The 22,107-nt window shown below is 41.7% G+C and overlaps 3 protein-coding genes and 1 long non-coding RNA gene across 7 annotated transcripts in view; 2 read left to right on the top strand and 2 right to left on the bottom strand.

The window, feature by feature from the left end:
• LOC131231017 (UPF0481 protein At3g47200-like) overlaps positions 1–22,107 on the bottom strand; it is a 92,537-nt gene that overhangs the window by 46,326 nt on the left and 24,104 nt on the right. The window lies entirely within an intron of this gene.
• Positions 1–22,107, bottom strand: part of LOC131231021 (uncharacterized) — a 104,008-nt gene that overhangs the window by 67,899 nt on the left and 14,002 nt on the right. The window lies entirely within an intron of this gene.
• The window catches only part of LOC131231023 (uncharacterized), a 67,095-nt gene that overhangs the window by 37,612 nt on the left and 7,376 nt on the right, over positions 1–22,107 (top strand). The gene's annotated exons all lie outside the window — the stretch shown is intronic.
• Positions 465–5,246, top strand: LOC131231018 (uncharacterized). Of its 4 annotated transcripts, none has more exons than XM_058227092.1 (2): positions 465–623; positions 4,021–5,246. In XM_058227092.1, exon 2 carries the CDS (start codon positions 4,212–4,214, stop codon positions 5,001–5,003), a length of 792 nt encoding a protein of 263 aa, XP_058083075.1. In that variant the 5' UTR covers positions 465–623; positions 4,021–4,211; the 3' UTR covers positions 5,004–5,246. The 4 variants fall into 4 exon arrangements, with proteins under 4 accessions (XP_058083075.1, XP_058083077.1, XP_058083074.1 ...); XM_058227094.1 differs by having other exon boundaries at positions 468–623; positions 4,176–5,246; XM_058227091.1 differs by lacking the exon at positions 465–623 and adding an exon at positions 634–924 and having other exon boundaries at positions 4,176–5,246.

Genomic DNA, 22,107 nt, shown 5'->3' with positions numbered 1-22,107 from the left:
AATTAAAAAAAAAAAATCATTGATTTTGAACAAAAGAGAGCAACCAGTCAAGCCTGGCAACGGTAGATTCGATGCTTAAGTGGACCACACAATGAGGATTAAATGGCTACCGTTCAAAACATCCTGGGACCACATAAGTTTTGGATCAACATGATATTTGTTTTTTTACCCTCATCCCAGGTTTACGTGGCCTTATGAATAGGTTTAGATGGTAAATAAACGGTGGGCCCCAGGAAGGTTTCAACGGTGGGGATCATTATCGCTGGCTCATTGCTTCTTCTTGTGGTGTGGTCTATTTGAGCATTGGATATGCCTAATTTTTTGTCTTGTAACATAAGATGATATGAAAAAATGAATGGACGGTGTGGATAAAACCCATACATTATGTTAGTTACCGCAGAACCTGTGCCTGTGCCGAGCTTGGGACAGGCGGGGGTAGTACCCAATCCGCGTCGCAGTCAAACGGCAAGGGTTAACGCCGTTATCGAGTGTGAACGCTCGCTCTCGATCTCTCTCCCTTTTCTCGTCAGTTCTCTCTTCAAAACCGCGACGGCGCCTTTTCGACAGCGTCCCTAGCCACCTAGCCAGCTGCGACAGCGGCCAGCCCTCTCGAATCGCCTCAGGTTTCTCTCTCTCTCTCTCTCTCTCTCTCTCTCTCTCTCTCTCTCTCTGTTTCAAATCAAACCCTTCTGCATGCCGAAACTGGAAATTTGTGTAACTGTCGAAAAACCCTAATCCCAAAACCCCGATTTCAACCAAAATTCCAACTTCCACAACCCGTAGTGGAATTGTATCGAAAAAAAAGAAGAACCCAAGCCTTGAGAAGGATAATCAATCGAGGGAGTATACACACAAAACCAAACCCATGAATCCGATCACCGATCTCGCTGGCCCCTCTTCGACTCACCGATCATGCTGCAGCTGGTATCTCTCTCTTTCTCTTTCAATCGGTAGAGGTCAAATTGAGCGGATTCATGGCGTTTGTGAACTCCTTGCCATGGCTTTTCCGAAATCGTTTCTCACGTTGTAAAAATACATACAATTTCGAAAAGAAATCGATTCCTCTTCGATTCTATCACTGTACGGTTAGGGTTAGGGTTTGGTTTTGTATGTATACTTCCTCGATTGATTATCTTTCTCAAGTCTAGGGTTTTTTTTTTTTTTCAATATAATTCCACTGTGGGTTGTGAAAGTTGGAATTTTGTTTGAGATCAGGGACTTGGGATTAGGATATTTCGATGGTTACACAAATTTCCATTTTCGACAGTTACACACTGAATTATCGTGTGGATTACCAGAAAAAAAAAAGGGTTTTGGTTTGAAACTACGGCCCTCGAATTACACGCACACACACCCCTGTCTTTATTGTTTGAAAGATAAAGGAAATGTACACACACACACACATATGGTTGGAAGCAGTGTTTTAAATATCGACGATATCGGCCGATATATCCCACGATATTTCTTGTATCCCACCTGTGAAATACGAAACACATAAGTAGTGGGATATATCCCACATGTTCAATCCAGTGAGCATTTTTTATTTTCAATAATTTTTTTTTTGTAAATCATGTTAAATTAGTGTCAAATTGTTACAAATCCATGTTTTTTCATGTTTTACATGAAAAATCATGGATTGGTTGCTTCGATTTGAGATTTGGAGGAGGACCAAGTTGCGGAAAATTGAAAAAAAAAATAATTTCCCAATTTCTCGTAAATCAGTTGCAATCTATGTCCAAAAATAAAATCAAACTTATATGTAACCTGATTTAGTGATTCTTCTTTTGCTTTTGAATGTATTGCTTGTGTTTCCACACATCTTCTTATATTTATAAATTATATGAATAAACTTTGAATATACTTGCATCAATTCAGTTAGACAACGCATAAATTAAGACCCCATACAAAGAAAACTTATTAATGTGCACGTGTTTTTTGTAATGTTTTAATTTGTAAGTGTGTATTGATGTCTTTTTTAACAATCACTGAAATTTCATTGAAAATTTCAACCAATTTCCAATGTTTCCCCATGTTTCCAAAAACAACAATACAGTATGCGATACATCTGGTATATCCCATGCGATAACCGATATGTATCCGTATCCCAAGTGTGTGATACGTAAGGCGATACCGATATTTCGAACACTGGTTGGAAGTAGGTGATGCAACCCAATGGCCACCCAAGTCGATTGGTTAAGATTTTGAAGAAAAGGCCAACATCTCACGTGTGCACAAGAAAAATGCCCACTTTCCCTTTTTAGGCCATCTCTACTTTCCATTTTTAGGCAAATATCTTTTTATTTCTTTTAAATATCTACATTAAGTAGTTTCCTTTGATGTCTTTATATTAGGCAATAAGTAATCTTATATTTAAGTACTCTCTTATTTAGGTAGTTTCTTATTTTCTCAGATCTTGGCTAGCTAGGAATTCCATTTTTAGATTCCATAGTTTTTATTACAAGTTGTACGGACTGATTATAAATATGGCCTATGGCTTTTGGAATAAGATAAGTTGATTGATATTTTCTTTGAGTAATTCTCATATTTCTCTATGGTAGTTGTTGGAGGGGGGAAGTGATCTCTAGTTCAAGACTAGAGAACTATTGAGCTTGCTCATAGTCATGATCTCTAGCATTTGGCTCAAGGATTGTTGGGTCCTTTTACACAATATCTTTCTTCTTTTCTTTCATCTATTTGCTTCCCCTTTTGGGGTTTGCATTAGTAGGGTTTTGGGATCTTAGTGTTGAAGTAGGCTGGGTTGAAACGTTAGGTTTGGTTTGAGATGAAGGCTGCATTTGGACGCACAGGTTAATTGAATTGCAAACATACATTCATTTTTATCAACAGGGAATGACAAAAATTAATGACATTAGCTAGTATTCCTAATGATTAACAAGGAAGTAGGCCTTAAATTGCAGTTGGGTTTCTTTCAAGTCCAAATTGGAAGCAAAGCAATTGTGATTAGGTGCTCAGAGACTCTAAACAATTACCAAGGAGATTACAAATTGGTTTTTCCATTTTGTTCAACTAATAATTGCAATTCATTTTGCTAGTGCATCCAAACACACACCCAATGGATCCATTCTTCAAGTATTGCAATAAATTTTTATTTTTATTTTTTATTTTTTGCTTTAGGTTGTCAACTCTTGGTTTGTATTAGTGAATTGAATTAGAGATTGCGATTTTCCATTTTTTAAAGTTTTCTCCGTTTACTCATAGGATTGTGTTGGTATTATTTGCCCAAAACTAGGGTTTGTTGTGATTAGCATCTCAAGTCCAGTGAATGGTTTTGGTTCTTGCTTCAAAATTCAGGTTTTGAATCAACCTTGGAGTTCTTGGTTCTTCAGAGTATACTTTTGGGGTGGTCTCTATATATTGTTTTCATGTTCATCCTGATCTAATTTTATGGTTTTGTGTTACTTGTTGAGTATGTGACTTCAATTTTTATTTTATTTTCATGTAGTAAAAGGTGAATTGGGGTCTAGCTTGAAATCAAAATTTTTAGTTTCCTTCCTTTGTGTCGATTTTTTTCCCTACTTCAGAGAAGTCTTTATTATCTATCAGTGAGGTTTGGGCTTTTTGGTGTTGGTTTTGAAGGACTAAATGATACTTTGGTAGATTATAGTGGGACATACTTTGCATGGAAGTCGTACTTGATTCAGGTTGTCCAGGCTGTGGTCTAATTTGATGATTTGCACAACTGGAAAAACAAACCAGTGATGCAATTGTAACTGTTGAGGCAGTGGGCATTTTCTCGTTGAATATGGACCATTGATCGATTTTCTTTCTAACTATCCATTTGAGACATGGGTTGAATGATTGGGATCGTTCATTGAATGTGATGTCTGGACTTCCTCTATGGGGCACACCAACTAGGATGACCTGCATTAAGTGAGTGATGCATGCAACATGTACTGTGAATGAAGTCTTTTCTTTCACTCATTGAATGGAAAATTGCTAAACTCTGGTTTGGGATTTCAGTTCTTGCAGATAAGTTTGTGATACTGGTTGTGTTTGTAGGAAATAAACCAGGCTGTGGAAACGGGTGCTTGATTCGGATTTCTTCTGTGGTTTCTGAATTTAACTATCCGGTTTTTGAGTTTTGGATTAAAAATATATTGGTGCGGATATCGGATTTTCTATTGGCTGTAAAGGTAAATTTCTACTTCCTCTAGGTTGCGGTCTTTGAGTTTCGAATCTCCAGAGGAAAAATGTCGAGCAAGAAAGAAGAGAAGGCTCAGGTCGCAGCCGACCGAATTAAGGCAGCTACATTGACAGCCGCAAAGGGTCTCAGCCGTGCTCAGGCTGAACGGGCAGCTGCAGCAGCTGCCCGGAATGTAAATGCATACGGGCAGAAGGAAGAAGGGCCAAGCAGGTGGCAGGAACGTAAGGAAGCCAAGCGCCAGATGTATCTCATGAGCACTGAAAAGGCTGTGAAATTGGGTGAAAGGAAAGACCTCAAGTCCTCTATGTCTTCCACTGGAGGCTCTGCCTCCCAATGCCAAAAGTGTTTCCAGACAGACCACTGGACATATGAATGCAAGAATGAACGGGTCTATATTTCACGCCCCTCTCGAACTCAACAGCTCAAAAATCCCAAACTGAAGATGAAGCTTTCGGTCTCATATGAATTGGACAACCCTGATATTCCGAAGGCGGAGAGGGGTGAAAAGAGCAGCACTAAAAGCAAGAGCAGCACTAAGAGCAAAAGGAAGCACCGCTCGGATAGTGATACTGGGGGCGACACTAGTGAGGCTTCTGTTTTCGAGACAGATAGTGGGTCATCAGTGACAGGTTCAGAGTATTCTTCAGGGGAGAGTTCAAGTTACAGTTCATCGTCTGATTCGGAGGAAGAGCGGAGGAGGCGGAGGAGGAAGCAGCAGAAAAAGAAGAGGAGGCACCGGAAGAAGTACAGCTCGTCCTCAGATTCCTCTGAATCTGAGTCAGCTTCAGATTCTGATTCAGATGACAAGGCGAGCCGGAGGAAGAGCAGAAGACGTTAGAGGAGAGTTGGGAAGGAAGATGTGACATGTTTTCTATTGGTAATAATTTTCATATTTGGTGCTGCTGTGGTATCGAAATTTAACTGCCTTTGATCCTTTGATTGTAGTATCTTGTCTATATAAAACAGCAGGACTTGCTGGATTAGGCTGTGGTAGTAGTTTGACAAGGAATTTTTTTTTATAAAATTTTTATGGATGCTTCATTATATTATTTGTTTTCTAGATGCAGCACTTGAATATTCAGTTTGATGGCCTTCTGTTTGAAAGTGGTTTATTAGATTGTATCTTGACTCTTTTAAATATATATGTATATATATATATTTTTTCTGGCATCCATTCACTGCATGTATGCTGCGTGCAGTGTTTGATACATATACATGAATACATACAAGTCCAACTGTAAGTTGTGGTCCACCCAGCGGATAACTTCCAATCCTTTTCATGTGTGTGCCATGTCCAACCTGTCCAGTAGGTTGGCCCTATCAGAGGATCTTCTTGTGCAAAAATCAGCCATATCTACTTATCGATTGGACTGCACTTGTATCTTTATATTTGTCAATGGCTATGAATTGTTTTCTATTGTTTGGCCCTTTTGATGAGTTTGTACAACTGACTTTTGCACTATGTGATCCTCCTAGTGGGACCAACCTATCGGAAGGACTATCAACTGGGTGGACTATACCTTGTGGTCCAACCAGTCCCCCCGTGCCCCCCTTCCCCAAAATCAAATAGACTGGCCCCATCATGAGAATCACCTTGCACAAAAAATCAGCCATGTACTCATCAAGCGGGCCACACCATAGAAAATAGTGTATTGCCACTGATAAATAACAAAATACTTGTGTGGTCCACCTGATGTGTGGATGAGGCTGATTTTTAGTATTGGCGATCCTCATGGCTGGGCCAAATCAGACGCACATGACATGTTGGAAGTTATCCACTGTGTGGAGAGTTACTTATCATGCAACCGATTGGATGTGAGCATTTCTCTGTGTGACAGAACTTGTTGAATTAGGCTTTGATAGTAGTTGCGGAAGGATCTTTTCAAATGATGCTTTATTATGTATTATGTTTTCTTGAGGCTGTGATCGACACATTCAGTTTGATGGCCTTTTGTTGGAAATGGTTTTATTAGATTTGTTCTTCACATTTTCTTTCTGGTAATTTCATTTATGCCTTGTGTGGGATGGTTGAGTTTCTATAACTAAGCTGTTGCAATCAATGCTTTAGGGAAAAGAGTGGTTCATTTTCCTTATTATTAGGAGGGGCTAAGACTTGTGTAAAAGAATGGGCTTCTACTCTGAATATCCCTGCGGGTTGCTTTTTCTTAGTTGTTTTGGGGCCTCCTTTTATATCGTTTGTGCTTGTGTCGCTTCTATATTAATAAAAGTTTCATTGCCTTTCAAAAAAAAAGAAAAGAAAATTTTCTCCTCTAGTAATCTTGCACAAACATCAAAGCCCTGTTAAGGAAAAGAAATATATAGTAAGGTTTAAGGAACTAAATGCACAAGGAATGTATAAGTAACTAATTTCTACTGACCGACTGCATCTTCTGCAGCCCTGTTAATTAGAACTAGTAATAAAAGACTAAATACAAAAGGACTGAACCTACTGTATACTATCCAACAAAATTTCAAGGTATAAACATATCTAAATGGGCCTTCTGAGGACCACATCCTGATATGTGTTAGTCGTTCCGTGATTACATGCTGTCTCATTTGGGTTTTGGATCCAAACGGAGACAATGGATCTCTTCTTGTGTTTCTTCAGCGAGACTTGCTCTCCTTTTCTTTTGTTTTTCTGATCGTTAAGGGGGCTTCGCCTAGGAGATCCACTATCTCCCTTTTTATTTATTCTGGTGTCTGAAACCCTGAGTGGAATGCTAAGTGGGGGTTAGAAAGTAGGTCTATTTCAGGGATTCTGGGTAGAGAATTATCCTTTCCGCATTTGCCACCTCCAATTTGCGGATGATACTCTGTTCTTTTGCGAAGCAGAAGAATATATGGTAGATTTTTTAAGTATGTCAATCTACTGGTTTGAGGTAATTTCTGGTCTTAAAGTCAATAAATCGAAGTGTGAGATATTCGGGATCAATCTGTTGCCAGAGATTTCTTCTCGGTGGGCCAACATCTTTGGTTGCAAAGTAGGATGCTTCCCCTCTTCCTATCTGGGTCTTCCATTGTGTGTGGGCAAGCCTTCGTTGTTCCTGTGGGATAAAATCTTAGAAAGACTGGAAAGCAAACTATCTTCTTAGAAGGGTAAACTTACGTCCCTAGGAGGCAGATTAACCTTAATCAAGGCGTGCTTATCCAACCCCCTGGTTTACTATGTCTCTTTTCCAATGCCCCAAGTCGGTGTTGTCTAAGATTGACAAACTCCGGAGGGATTTTTTATGGTAGGGTGCTTCAGAACTGAGAAAATTTGAATCAAACGCCTGGATTTGGTTAATGAAGCGCTCCTCAAGAAATGGGTTTGGCAGCTTGCCACATAGTAGAGGAGCTTTTGGATATCTATTGTGGCAGCCAAGTACGGGGCTTTCCTGATGGATTGGTGGATTAAAAAGTCCTCATTTTAGTGATTATCATATATTTGGAAAGGCATTAACAAAACAACTATCTTGGTTTTTGATAGATCGAAATTTTTGGTGGGGGGAAAGGAAAGAGAATTAGGTTCTGGCTGGACCCATGGTTAGGAGATCAGCCCTTGATCTCTTCCTTTCGGGAGCTGGCTGCTCTGTCATTAGATAAAGATATCCTAGCGGCTTCTTGCTTTTCTTTTTGTGGTGAAGAAAGGATTTGGCTCCCCCCATTTAGAAGAGACTTACATGGTAATGAAATAGAAGCCTTAGCTTCTATTCCGTCTCTGTTGCAAGGTCATTCCTTCACCCAATCCCAGCAAACCCTTGGTTAGGGGATCAACCCTTGATCTCTTCCTTTCGGGAGCTGGCTGCTCTGTCATTAGATAAAGATATCCTAGTGGCCTCTTGCTTTCTTTTGGTGGTGAAGAAAGGATTTGGCTCCCCCCATTTAGACTTATGTGATAATGAAATAGAAGCCTTAGCTTCTCGTCTGTCTCTGTTGCAAGGTCATTCTGCCTCCCAATGCCAGCAAGACTCTTTTGTCTGGAAGTTGTCTGCATCGGGGTCCTCTTAGGTTTGATCATTCTATTAAAGATTTGGCGCAGTCCCGCCCTCCAGTTTATCGTAGCCCTACTTCTGAGGTTTGGCACTATGGAGCCCCTCCTAAAACTGCGGCTTTCGCTTGGTTGGTGGGCAGGGATAGAGTGCTTATAATTGATAATCTGTGTATATGAGGAATGGTTCCTCCAAACATCTATCTGCTTTGTTATCGCTTGGCGGAGACGGTCAACCATCTCTTCCTTTATTGTACTTTTTCAGCTAGAGTTTGGGCAGGGGTTCTTGGAATGGCATCTGTTGTTTGGGTCATGCCCCACTCCATTGAAGATCTTTATCCTGTCTGGCATTCGGAGAATGGAGGAATTCTCAGGAGGAAAAGATGGAGACTCGGCCTTTTAGCAGTCTTCTGGTCGATTTGGGGAGAACATAATGAGAGATGTTTTCGCAACAAAATTTCTGCGAGTTCCAGGATCTTTCATAGAGTAGTTCAACTCTTCCAGGATTTGGCACCTTCATAGAGCAATTTGTTCAGCTTGCAGCTTTGGGTTGTCTTGTTGTTGTACTTTTCTAGTTTAGGTTCTGTAGCTTTTCCTCAGTTTGTTTCTGGTTTTTGTTTTCTTTTAGTTTTTCTCTTCTTCTTTTCTGTTTTCTCTTGTGGTTTGTAGTTTCTGGTTTCTCGTTTGGCTTTTGCCTAATAAGGTTTCATCTTTCAAAAAAAAAAAAACCCATCCTGATATCACATGGATTTAAGCTAACCTGTTTGTCTAACCAATAGGCTGCTTTCATGGTGTCAGCATAAGTTTCATCCAGTGGCTGGCAAAAACGATGGTTGATTCGACGATTTGGATAAATTCAGTGAAAAAAAAGGAGAAAATAAAATCTTTGGGCTATGAGCCTATGACCCATCTTTAGGGAAGTATGGATAATGGGAGACTAGCTGGATGTTAGAGATAGTTTGTACCCCAAGTTTCAGGATGTAGTTTGTAGAGAAGACTGATCCTCATGTGTGATGCATAAAAAAACCATAAACATATCATGATGGCAAGATTTGGTGACAGAACATGAAAAACCATAAACGTGTACAAAAACCCTATTAAGACCAAGCAAAGGAGATGGAAGATGGGAAAGAAACTGACAAAAAACTAACCTAAGAAAGAGAAAATATTAGAGATAGAGAGGAGGATGGACATCCCAATGGGGGAGGGTTGCAATTCTATTGATTGGCAAGAAAAATGGCATTTAGTTTGAGTGTTTTTTTTTTTTTTTTAAAAATAAAAAATAAATAAATCCTGAGTCTTTAGGGTTGATATTTTTACATTCGAAGAATGCCTCTTGCTTTGAGTGGTCCAATGATCTAACCTTTGCCGTGGACTGGTCCAATCAAGGAACCTTTGCTACAACACTGTTCAATCACAATGGATTGCATCTCAACTGGTAGAAAAATGAGAGAGACGGGAGTGTGGTGAAAAAAAATAAAGGGAAACAGAAGACAGTTTATCAATCAGAATGGAACCTCATACGAATCTGAAAGGAAGAAGGCAGTCTCTGATTTGGAGACAGATGAGGGGTTTACAGAAGAAGAAAATCTGGGAGGGTGGATGGTGGTGTGTAGGAAGAAATCGGGGATAAGGAAGAAAGGGACGAGGGCTTCACCTGAGCTGATGGAGCTATCAATTCTATTCATGGTAGGCTTCCTGGCCGGTTGGCTACCAATTAAGTTTGAAAGAGTTTTTGGGTGAGCTGGTAAGGTTATGGAAATTGTTATCCCTCGCAAACTGATTCGTCGAAAATTTGATGCTTTGCCTTCATTTGAATGAGTGGAGAGTATGGGGCAGAGAAAGCTGTAAAGGTTCTTGATGGTGTTAGTTTTGGTGGTCAGAAACTAGGGGTGCAGAAAGCCCGGTTTGGGCCAGAAGTTAAAAACAGGGAAGGGATGAGATGAAGAGAGACTGGGATGAAAAGAGGTAGTGAATCATTGCTGGAAAACAGGAAATGTTTAGACTTTAAAACTAGGATGGGTAATAAAGGGATGGAGAGGGGATTATAGGTAGAGGATGGGAGAGGTTCAGGGGTAGCAGAGAGGTGCAGAACTTAAAAGGGACGTGCTATCGGACTGCCCAGGTACGCACCTAATCAGAAATCACTGTGCACAGAGAAAGGAGAGAGCTCGAGCCCTGCCCATAAAATGGGTTTGGAAGGAGGAGACGGGGGAAGGGCATGAAGGGGATAGTGTGCAAATTAGACATTGAAAAAGCTTTTGATCATGTAGACTAGGATTTCCTCACCTACATGTTACATCGATTGTGGTGCAGGGAGGAGTGGAGGTCATAGATTTGTGTTTGTGTTCAATCAGTAAAATTCTCGATTTTAGTGAATGGCTGACCAAACGGATTCTTTCAAGTGACTAGGGCATTGTGTCAAGGGGATCCACTTTTGCCATATCTTTTTGTTGTAGTCATGGAAGCTTTGAGTAGGATGATTAAAAGAGGATCAGATCTGGGTTTAGCGCAAGGTTTCCGAGTGGAAAACTCACAATTTCAAATATCTCACTTACAATATGTGGATGACTGTTTGCTTTTCTCTAAAGCCGATGAGCAAAAAGTTGACAATCTTCAGATGATGCTAGTTTGTTTTGAGGTAGCGCTAGTTTGTTTTGAGGTAGCATCGGGATTGAAGGTAAACATTTGCAAAAGCGACCTATTAGGAGTTGGTCTTTCAAGAGAAGTAGGATTTTTTGCTAGGGTATTTGGGTGTAGGGAGGGCTCCTATCCAACCACATTCCTTGGTTACCGTTATGTATTTGAAAGCTGGCTAAGTACATTTGGGACGGAGTACTAGAGAGAATTGAAAGGAAATTTTCATGTTGGAAGAGAAAGCACCTATCTTTAGGTGGGAAGTTAACAATAATTGAGGCCATGTCTAACCTTCCAGTCTACTTCATGTCTTTATTTAAGTGTCTGAAAACAGTGTTGGATAAGCTAGAAAAAATTAGAAAGGACTTCTCATGGGAAGGGGCTAGTGACAAGCACAAATTTTGTCTTTTGAAGTTGGAGGAAGTTTGCAAGCGTGGTCTTCAGGTTTTGGGTGAAATGATTTTAGCATTATTGGGTAATTGGGTTTGGAGGTTTGGGGTAGATAAGGGTTGTATGTGGAGGGAAGTAGTATCGAGGAAGTATGGGGTTCAAGAGGGCTCGTGGTGGATAAAAGACTCTTCGCTATATAGGGCATTTTCCATGTGGAAAGTGGCGTCCTCACTAAAAAACAAAGTTTGGAAAGAGTTGATGTTTACTTAAGGAATGGCAAAGAGATAAGATTTTGGGGGATTTGGCTCGAACCCCCCTCCGCTGGGGGTGTGAACCTGGGTGAGAGGTGTTGCTGAACCTGCTACAAATGTTAAGGAAGGTCCGTCCCTTAGGGCCTGTTTGGATACCCCCAAATAAGTTACTTTTTCTACTTACAGCAGTAGATAAGTAAATTTGGTTTATGATTAGTTATAAGTTACTTTTTTACTTAAAGTTAATCACTTCAGTTAATTCTTTTAGCTTTTCTTATTTTCATAAGTTGCTGAAGAGAGGTATCGGGAAAGATGAAAGGGAGGATAAGCTGATAAGTATGTTGTTTACTAAACATATGTGCTTAATGAGTAGAAACCAAGATAAGCTACTTGAGGCATAAGTAGCTTATTGCTTATCTTAAGTAGCTTATGATCCAAATGCCCCCTTAGTCTCCAAAAGGGATTCGTTGTGATGGTCACATGACAAGTCTGGCAAGTTTTTAGTAAAATCTTTCTACCGCATGATCAGTGGTGAATCAAGGGTTAATGGCACAAGTCACAAAGCTTTTGTATGGAGTTATGGGACTTCTCCAAAGGTGGCAGCGCTAGCTTGGTGAGTGGGAAGAAATAAAGTGCTCACAGTAGACTATCTTCACAAGAGGCTTATGATTCTACTGGATGCATCTTCTATGCTATCAAGATGAGGAGTTGGTAAATCATCTTTTCTTTCACTATTCATTTGCAAGGAAGTGATGGGAAAGTTTCTTCATCTTGATTGGCCTTGAGTGGGTCTTGCTGGGCTCTATCGAGTTTCTTCTCATGTTGTGGCAAGGCAGGGGTAAAGGAAAGGTTGGGAAGAAGGTTTGGCGTCTATGTTTGTAAGTTGGGATTTGGTCAATTTGATTAGAAAGGAACCATCACTGTTTTTTTTTTTTTTTGAAAGATAACTTATATTAAAAGGAATAGAAAAACAGGAGGAAAGGAACCCATCCATATGGGAAGCCCATTCAGCAATGAAACACTTAACAAAGGAACACACTAAGTGAGGGGGCTTCGACTCGTTCCGAAAGCACCGATTATTCCTTTCGATCCAAACAGCCCACCAAGTCGCCAAAATCGCCATATGCCATAACCGAAATAGAGGTTTGCTTAGTCGAACACCATGCCAGGCCTTGAGTAGCGTATCCACATCTCTAGGTAAGCACCGGTTTATTTTGAAGCAAGATAGAATGACTGTCCAAATTGAGTTGGCAAAGGAGTAGTGGATCAGTAAATGGTCCACAGTTTCTTCAGCGGACATGCAACATAAGCAAACATTAGGAAGGATCATTCCTATTTTCCTGAGGTTATCCACAGTGAGGATTCGACTCTTCCCAGCCAGCCACCCAAACACATGCAGCTTAGGGGGAACGACATACTTCCAAATGAAGTGAGGATGTTGAATAGAGGCGTCATTGTTAGAGGCTGATAGCTGCTTGAAGAAAGATCTGACCGAGAAAACAAACGATTTGTCTACTTTCCAGATAATGATGTTCTTACGGGCCTGAGTAGGGATAGCGTGATGGATGCAGTCCATGAGATCCACAAATTCGTTAATTTCCCAATCCTCCAGATTTCTTCTGCATTGAATGTTCCAAACTACTTTGTTTGCTTCAATAGAGTAGTTTTCCGCTATGGAGCTATTTTTGTTATTCGCCAACTGAAAAATGTTGGGAAATTTGTCTTTCAAATGAATATTACCTAACCAGGTATCCATCCAAAATCTGATGCAGTCTCCCTTGCCAACTTCGAACCCAATCCTTTTGATCATCTCATGATGCATGTGCCATATACCTTTCCATATTGTAGAAGCTCTTTATAAAGAGGATTCTCTAGTCCACCACCTCCCTTCTGAACTCCCATATTTACCTTTGATGAGCTTGTTCCACAGGTTATCCATTTCAGTGCCTATTCTCCAAATCTATTTCCCTAAAAGGTCCTGATTAATCAATTTTAAGTCTTTTATACCAGCACCTCCATCTTTAATATGCTTACAGACCTGTCTCCACTGTATGAGGTTGTATTTCTTTTTATCGTCCTTACCCTACCATAGAAAGTTGCGTCTGAGGGAGTTAATAGCCTTGAGGACCTTAGTGGGGCAACGAAACAAGGACATGAAATAAGTTGGGAGATTAGAAAGCGCTGCATTTATCAATGTGAGGCAGCCTCCAATGGAAAGATACCGGCTTTTCCACCCAGACAGGCGGTTATGGAATCTCTGAATGACTTTATCCCACTAATGGGATTTGCGCAAACCAACACAGAGAGGGAGGCTAAGGAAAGTAGTTGGAAAAGATCCCAGGGAGCACCCCATTATTTCTGCGAAATCCCTAACCTCCTGACTATCTAAGTTGATTCCATAAATTTTGGATTTAACCATATTCACCTTTAGCCCTGCAACTGCTTCAAAACACCTGATAGTTGTTTGTAGATTGGCAACAGTTTCTGTCTTTGCTTCTGAAAAAATAAGGATGTCGTCCGCAAATTGCACATGGGATATTGGATCGTGCACTCCTTTCATTATGATTCCTCGGAGGATGCCTTCCATCTGACCCTTATAGATCATCACAGATAGAGCCTCGCCGATAATGAGAAAAAGAAGGGGAGAAAGCTTTTGAAAAATCCCTTTGGCGATCTGTTCAAAAGAATTGAGAAATGAGCCGAGCTAATACATTCCCGTATCCATGTCCTCCATTTCTCCCCGAACCCCATACGCTTCATCAGATAGAGAAGGAAGTCCCAATCTATGTGATCATAAGCCTTCTCCATGTCCAAATTGCAGAAGATGAATTTCTTCTTAGAACGATGGGCGGTGTCGAGGCATTCATTTGCAATGAGAGCTCCGTCGGTGATTTGTTTACCCGGAATGAAAGCGCATTGATTAGGGGCGATAATCGAGCCGATAACTTTCTGCAGCCTGTTTGCAAGAACCTTAGCCAAGATCTTATACTGGTTGCCAATGAGACTAATAGGTTTGAACTCCCTAAACTCTGAGGCTTCCGAGAACTTGGGAATCAACGTAATAAAAGTCGCCCCAATATTTTTGGATAGTCTTCCTCTGTCATGGAATTCATTGATATAGGCCATCACCTTATCCTGAAGAAGATCCTAGAAGGCTTGAAAGAAAAGAATTGGATATCCATCTGGGCTGGGGGCCTTGTCTCCACCTAAGGCCATCACGACCTTTTTAACTTCTTCCAGAGAGAAATGCATTTCCAGGGAGGTAGCATCTTCATCACTGATACGTTGGAGCGAAAGATTGTCCAACCGAGGCCTGGACCATCCCTCATTTTGAAAAAGCCTTTGAAAATAGGATATAGCTTCGTTGCTGATCGACTCTTTATCTTTGATCCGATTTCCGTGAATAATAATGTTGTTGATGCGATTGGCCTTAGCATGCATGCTGGCTATGCAGTGAAAGTACCTGGTATTCCTATCTCTTTCCTTTATCCATTTTGCCCGGGCTTTTTGCTTCAACGAGATTTCGCCTTGAAAGATTTTTGCTGAGAGGGATTGAATGAGCTGGATTCTTTTTGCTAAAATTTCTTTGGACATTGGGCTGCATTCAGCTAGAGCGTCAATCTTCTGGATTTCTAATATGATGGAGTCCATCTCCTCTTCCGATCTTCGACGTTCCTCCTTTGACCACTAATTCAGTTTTCTTTTCAGCATCTTTAGCTTGGAGTAGAGGGCGTGACCCACAAAACCATGAGATTGGAATTCCTTCCACCAATCAGCCACCATAGATTTGAAACCTGCACCATGGAGCCAAGAAATATCAAAACGAAAAGGCTTGGGGCCCCAGTCTACCTCCTCAGCAGACATGAAAAGGGGCCAATGATCTAAAGTAGTCCTGGGAAGGACGGACTGAGAGGAGGAAGGCAGGAGGGCAAGCCATTCAGGGGAGACAATAAAACGATCCAACCTGGACAAAATCGGATCAAGTCTCCCATTCGTCCAGGTGAAACGGGAACCAATTAAAGGGAGGTCGATCAGACAGTTACTGTCGATCCAGTTGGAGAAAGCAATCATATGAGGCTTCATTTTGCTCCTCGAAGATTTCTCTCCCGTGAACCTAATGGTGTTGAAATCTCCAGCAAAACACATTGGTTTGTTGAAGCTCTGACAGACTAATGATATCTCTTTCTAGAATTCATCTCGTAAATCGTTGCTAGTAGGCCCGTAAACTGAGCAAATGAGAAAATCCGCTGCAAGAACATTGCTTCTCAGAATAGCCGTGATGGAGAAATTGCCCACTGAGCTATTCAGAAGAGTCCAGTATCCAGATTTCTAAGCAATTAGAATTTCCCCAGAACTGCCCGAAGCTTCTTTCACCACCCATTGAGCGTCGGAGACCTTTCAGAGCGATTTCATGAGGCGGTCATCGAACAGATTCACTTTGGTTTCCTGGAGACAAATAATGTGGGGGATGTATTTGATACAACAGTTCTTTATAAGTCTTCTTTTTTACTTAGACCCCGCCCCCCGTACATTCCAGGAGATAATCTTCATAAGAGAACAACACTTCCCCGAATACCCTTTGCTCCATCTTCGTTCATAAGCTAAGCTGCAGTTGGTGAAGGGATGACTTTTCGCTTCAGGTTCCTAGGTCTTCCGCTATTCTCCATGCACTGGAAAAGAGCGAAAAAGTTCTCCGGACAGTCGTCGAAAGATAGACTGAACAGTCTCCCAATATGTCCCATTGCGTTGCGAATCCACTTATTTTTTTGCTCAGAGAAGCCCTTAGATCTTCCTCTATCAGTCTGACTTCGGGATTTCCATTTCTGATCTGGAGGGGCTCCGCAATGATAATCTCTGTTCCTGGGGAATCTTGAAATAGGGAGAGGAGGTTACACTCAGAACCCTCGAAAGATTGAGAAAGGATATCAGATTTGGGAGACTCTGAGGATGAAGGGGGATGTGAGTAGGAGGACGTATCTTCATCCCGGAGCGGATCTTCAGAAGGAACGTCAAAGGGGATCAATTGCAATTGCATATTCATATCTTCCTGGCAAGTGAGACCATTTGAGCTTTTGAAACTGTGAAGGATCGCATCGGACTCGTCGGCTGAGACTGGAATGTGTGAAGAGAGGTAGGGGACCTGGGAAGTAAGGCGTTTAGGACCGGTGACAGGTGTTCGGTTGAGATCAAGATGGGTAGGGTTGGGATCAGCAGCAAGCTTCGGTTCATTTCCCTAAGCGCTAGACTCGTATTCCGATCGAGGTTCCACCCCCGACGCACTCACCGAACCAGTATCGAGACCGGCTATAAGAGGTGGTTCGAAACCGAAGCAAAGGGCAAGTAAGAAGTCTTTCGCAGGGTTCTCGGCACGTGAGATCGCCAGCTCATTGCAGGCTATACGTGTCGACTTCTCCTTATTCGGGATTGCATCGGGAGATCGAAAAGCATCATCGGTTGTGCCACATGTATTTCTCGATCCGGGTGGACTGGCATGACGCGCGACTTGAGGGCGAGCCATAGCCGAATTCTCGCCACGTGTATTTCTCGAGCCGGAAGATCTGAGAGGGTGGGCGACTTGAGGTCGGGGCGCGGATGGATTCTCACCGCGTGGCGAACACTCTGGCAACGTCAAGACAGAACAATTAAGGCCTCCACCTATCGTGCTGGAATCTTTCGGTGCACCACGGGTGCATCGAAGGCAGATATCATCTTCTTCCCTACCTTGATCGCTGCTTGGAGTCGGCGGTTGCGGCTGCGATCTGCTCCGCCATAAGTCCCCCCAACGAGGAAGGGGGGAGGTCGGTTCTTCCCGTTGGATCGGAAGATCAATCAATCTTTCATCCACAAGGACAGCAATGGACGCAGGAAGGGGCAATCCCTTTCTTTTGTTAACTCGGACTCTAATCACACCCCATCTCCACTCCTTGCCTTATTTTCAAATCCGACTCCATGAAGGAGCCCAGACACGAAGCAACAGCATGGAAAAATTCTTCGTTCCATAGTTCGAGTGGGACACCCCAGATGAGGATTAGGAATGTCCTAGCTGTTCAATCACTGTTTTAGGAATAGGAAAAGAAACATTGAGGATTAGGAATGTCCTAGCTGTTCAATCGTTGGCGTCTTGGATGTCTCTCGGAACCCAATTGAAGGATTAGGAATTTAGGATCCCTTCCAGTTGACGGGATTTTTTATGGCCTATTATATCAATAGTTTGGATCATTGAATCACTTGCTCTAAGAAACTACAACCGTATTATACAACCATCTCTTTGTTTAGTACTAGACAACCATTATTTTTTAATGCCCAATGTTACAGTCCTAACAGTTTAAAGAGTCTAGCTTGACGCATTCCATCAGTCTTAGGGCTTTCGGGGTATTGGTTAGGTTGTTAACAAATGGTATCAGTGTCAACACCATGTCCTGTGTTTGAATCACAGCTGCCATGACGTAGAAAGGGCTACCTAGACAACTAGAGTGCAACCACTAATTGGGAAGGACTACGTATTAATACAAGAGTTCAACCGCCATGCCTTGGAAAAGAGGCCAGAGTGAGTGCTGCAAGCGCGACCCACCTGAATGGATACTTGGCCAAAATCTCTGGACTCTCAACCATCAGGTATCCAATGTACAAGAAAGTAATTTATGTCCTATAAAACTTGCAAGGCTTTTGAGACTGTCCATTGTTTTGTACATGTGGCCCACCTGATGATTGATTGGCCACCTCAATCTTTAGCAACAACCTCATCTTCCGGCCACCTCCCACCACATCTCTTCTTCACAGCTTCTCTCCTTCAATTATTCTCTCCTTCCTCCTGTCGTCTTCTGTCTTTTGAGACTGCTACATCAGATGCAGCATAAAAAATTACATTGTATCACTTGCCATCTCCAATCTTTTGCTGCACCGAAACATTCATAGGCAGACCCGAAGTTCTTGTACGAGATGGATTATCCGGTTGATTTTTATTTTTTTTTCAAACATGTAATTTTTCTTTTTAGAATTTTGGAAAATATAGTTCTAAATTATTTTTTTGGATGTCAATGATTTTTTTATTTCCTTTTGAGGTTTCTTTGGGCAGATTTCCTGAGATTAATGGTGTGTAATTTATGTAGGAGGTATGATAGTGTTTCACCTGTACTGTTGAGTTCCACTTTTCAGTGTTCAAGATATGTTCTTCTGGCGGGCCTCATGCTATATATCTGGTGCATGTGGAATGTAGCGTTTTTTTTTTTTTTTCGAAGATTCCTTTAATCATCAGGATCGTCAAGGGCCCATCAGATGAACAGTCTGGATTAGTGACAGGTTTGCTGCACGTTTACAAGTTCTTGCACCACGCACAATCTCTTATTTATCATGGTCCATAACTGGACAGCTACAAGGTGGTTTGGTGATCTGGACTGGTCATCTCATTGGCAATTATTGTTGATCGGCCACTATCAAAAATAAAAATAAAAAACACAGAATCAAACCGATCCTGTTTGTTCATGGCATATCAGTTGAAGTGGCCAACTGGACGAACGGTTAGATCTATATTAAGGACGGCATATCCCAGAGGAACCTTGCACATACTCTTTAGATGTGGAAAATAGCTCGAACCTGATGTCTGCGTTTCCCATCAGATTAATGGATCAGATGGGACCCACAGTGTAGATCTACGGCCAAGAAATCGGAACCGTCGGAACCTTATTTTCATACAGCCTAATCCATTGGTTTTTACGGTGTCCAGGCCTGATATTTGCATGTGATCCTATTTATTTTCCCGGTCGATATCTGTGGGGTCCCACTAGTTTCATAATAAATCAGAAACATATATAGTGGAGGAGGAGGCTCCTTGACTAACACTAATCAGAAGATCCTGACCCTTCAATTTTGAGCCTACAAGATTGCAATTGGTGCATGGGCCATCCACGTTTGAGGACCATCATATCAATCGTCTTGGATCGCTAACGACCAAAAAACTGAAAACCAAGCAATTGTAGCAACTTTGGGATGTGAATAAATTGTACAAGGTCCATTATTTCAATGGTTTTAATCTGCGGACCGCAGGCCTCACATGTACATAGGAATCGTGTTGCGTTTTCTATACTATCAGATGACTGGCCCCATCTTGAATGTAATTGGTGTTTTTACATCTAATTTAAGGGGTTGAGTCCAAAATTGAAGCATATCCGAAGATCATGTGGATCATACCACAGGAGACGGTGCGGATAATGATTTCCACAGTTGAAACCTTTTTAGGCCCCACAGTGATATTTATTTGTCATCCAACCAATTCATTAGATCATATAGACATGGATGAAGGGAAAACACAAATAAAAGCTTGATCCAAAACATCCTTGGCCCTTAAGATTTTTTCAACGGTAGACGTTCAATTCAACTGTCCATGGTGTGGTCCATTTGAACATTTCATATACATCATTTTTGAGCTCAAGCCCTAAAATTATCTGGTAAAATGGATGGACGGCGTGGATAAAATACATAAATTATTGTAGACCTCACAGAGTTTACTCACTACTTAATCCGCTTCCCTGCAAGCAAAGGGGCTCCATGGAGCCCACCGTGATGTATGTGTTTTATACATGCCGTATGTCCATTATTTTACGTATCATTTTAGGATATGAATTACAAAACGAGGAAGATTCAAGCTCAAGTGCACCACACAATGGGGATTGAACGCCCACCTTTAACCGCATTAATGTTTATTTGTCATCCAACATATTCATAAGATCACATGATCAGCATGGATGAAGGGTAAACACAAATATCAGTTTGATACAAATTTTTTTTCGGCCCCAATAATATTTCTACTGTAGATGTTCAATTTATACTGTTTCCTGTGGTGTGCTCCACTTAAGTTTTGAATATGCTTAATTTTTGGGATCAAGAGCTAAAATTATCTTTTAAAATAGATGAACAGGGTGGATAAAATACATAAATTATGGTGGGCCGCACAGAGATTACTCAATACGCAATCCGCTTCCCTATAAAATAAGCCGCTTGTACTATGATGGTCCCCTGGGCCGGGCTAGAACAATGTACGCTTGCCCAAAAAAAAAAAAAATCCCATACACACAAAAGTACTCCAACTAGCAGTAACCATACTATCTTTCCCAGTCACAAACCACACGATTATGACATCCGTGCCATGAAAATGATAGGTCCCACCATGAGGATATTTTTCTTAAAAATAAAATAAAATCAGGCTGATCAAATCCCTGAGTGGGTCAGATGTGTATGCATAGACAGTGTTGGCCATCCATGGATTACAACAGTGTGGCCTACCTGATTCATGGAAATACCTGAGTTTTGTCTCAGGTGACCTTCCCTATTATTAACATGATACTGATGTCTTACACAAGTGGCATGTCCGTAAAAGGAGGATACTGTACCACGAGCAGTGGTACAGATCCAAGGGTCAAGTCGAACCAAATAGCACGGATGCGCAATAATTGTAATCTGGTGGACCAGAGGAAAGGAGCTATAGCGGTTTTAACAACGTCTCTTCGTCTGTCGGTTCCAGAGCCAAAAGGCTAGTGATTGAATGGGCCTTTAATGTAAAGATCTTAGGTCTTTCGACTTTCTTTATTTATTTATTTTTTAAGGGCCTGTCTGCCATCTCAGCAGCAGTGCCCCCCTTTCCTTTATTTTGTTGCTTTCCCCTCTTTCCTTTATTTGTTGCTTCCCTTTTGCTTCTTTCGTCTTTGTTGGTTCTCCTTCCTTCCTTTTAATGAATTTCCTAATTGCTTTAAAAAAAAAAAAAAAAAATTTAGTTGACCAAATAGCATGGGTTGAATGCCCACCCTTAAATTTTATCTAGGACTGCCAGAAGTTGGATAAGCTAGTCATATTTGGGTGTTTTTTCCTTATCTACGTCCATGTGACTTTCATAAATAGTTGGATTGGCAAATAAACATCATGGTGGGCCCAAGAAACCCCAAGGTCGGGCATCTTTATCACTACTGCTTTAGGCTGGGTTGCATTAGCCCTTGCTTGGACCAAGTTCAACCATGAGGGAGAAAATCAGAAGTGGATTGCATCTTTGGAGGGGCAGGAATTGGTCTTGGTAGGGGCTCAGGGAGTAGGGTTGTACATCGAGCTGAGTCGAGTCAAGGTAGGCCAAGCTTGACTCGACTTTGCCATGCTCTCCTCGAGCTCGGCTTCAAGCTTACCATTGGAACTTGGCTTGTTTGCCAAACCTTTTGAGTCAAGCTCGAGGCAAGCTGGTGGATCGAGACGAGGCGAGCTTACCTCCAGTCGAGTCAAGCTTGCTTCCAACCCGACGTAAGCTGTACTCGACCCAACCTACACCCAATTCAACCCAGCCACCCAACCCAACTGACCCAACCCACACCCAACCCAACTGTTTTGCATTATGTGAAAATTGGAACATGCCCTTTACGTCTTGGAGAAAATGTCGCATAGGCTCGAACTCGGCTCGAACTGTTGACCGAACCAAGCTGAGCTAGCCAGTCAGACTTGAGGACCGAGCAGAGCCGAGTTCGAGCTGGGGTTAGCTACTGGTCATGCCAAGCCGAGTTGGGCCAAGCTCGACTCGGTTCGACTCGTGTACAGCTATACGATTGACCATTGGCAATAATCTTGTATATGGGCAAGGCTTTCGATGGATCCCAGATCCACTAAGGTCAGTAAATCCTTGATTGGGGGGCTCACCGTGATGTAGCTACCTTATAAAATGT

This window comes from Magnolia sinica, chromosome 17 (assembly GCF_029962835.1).
Source record: "Magnolia sinica isolate HGM2019 chromosome 17, MsV1, whole genome shotgun sequence".
Classification (NCBI taxonomy): domain Eukaryota; kingdom Viridiplantae; phylum Streptophyta; class Magnoliopsida; order Magnoliales; family Magnoliaceae; genus Magnolia; species Magnolia sinica.
Note: the sequence above shows the minus strand (reverse complement) of the source record. Positions and strands in the feature narration are given on the sequence as shown.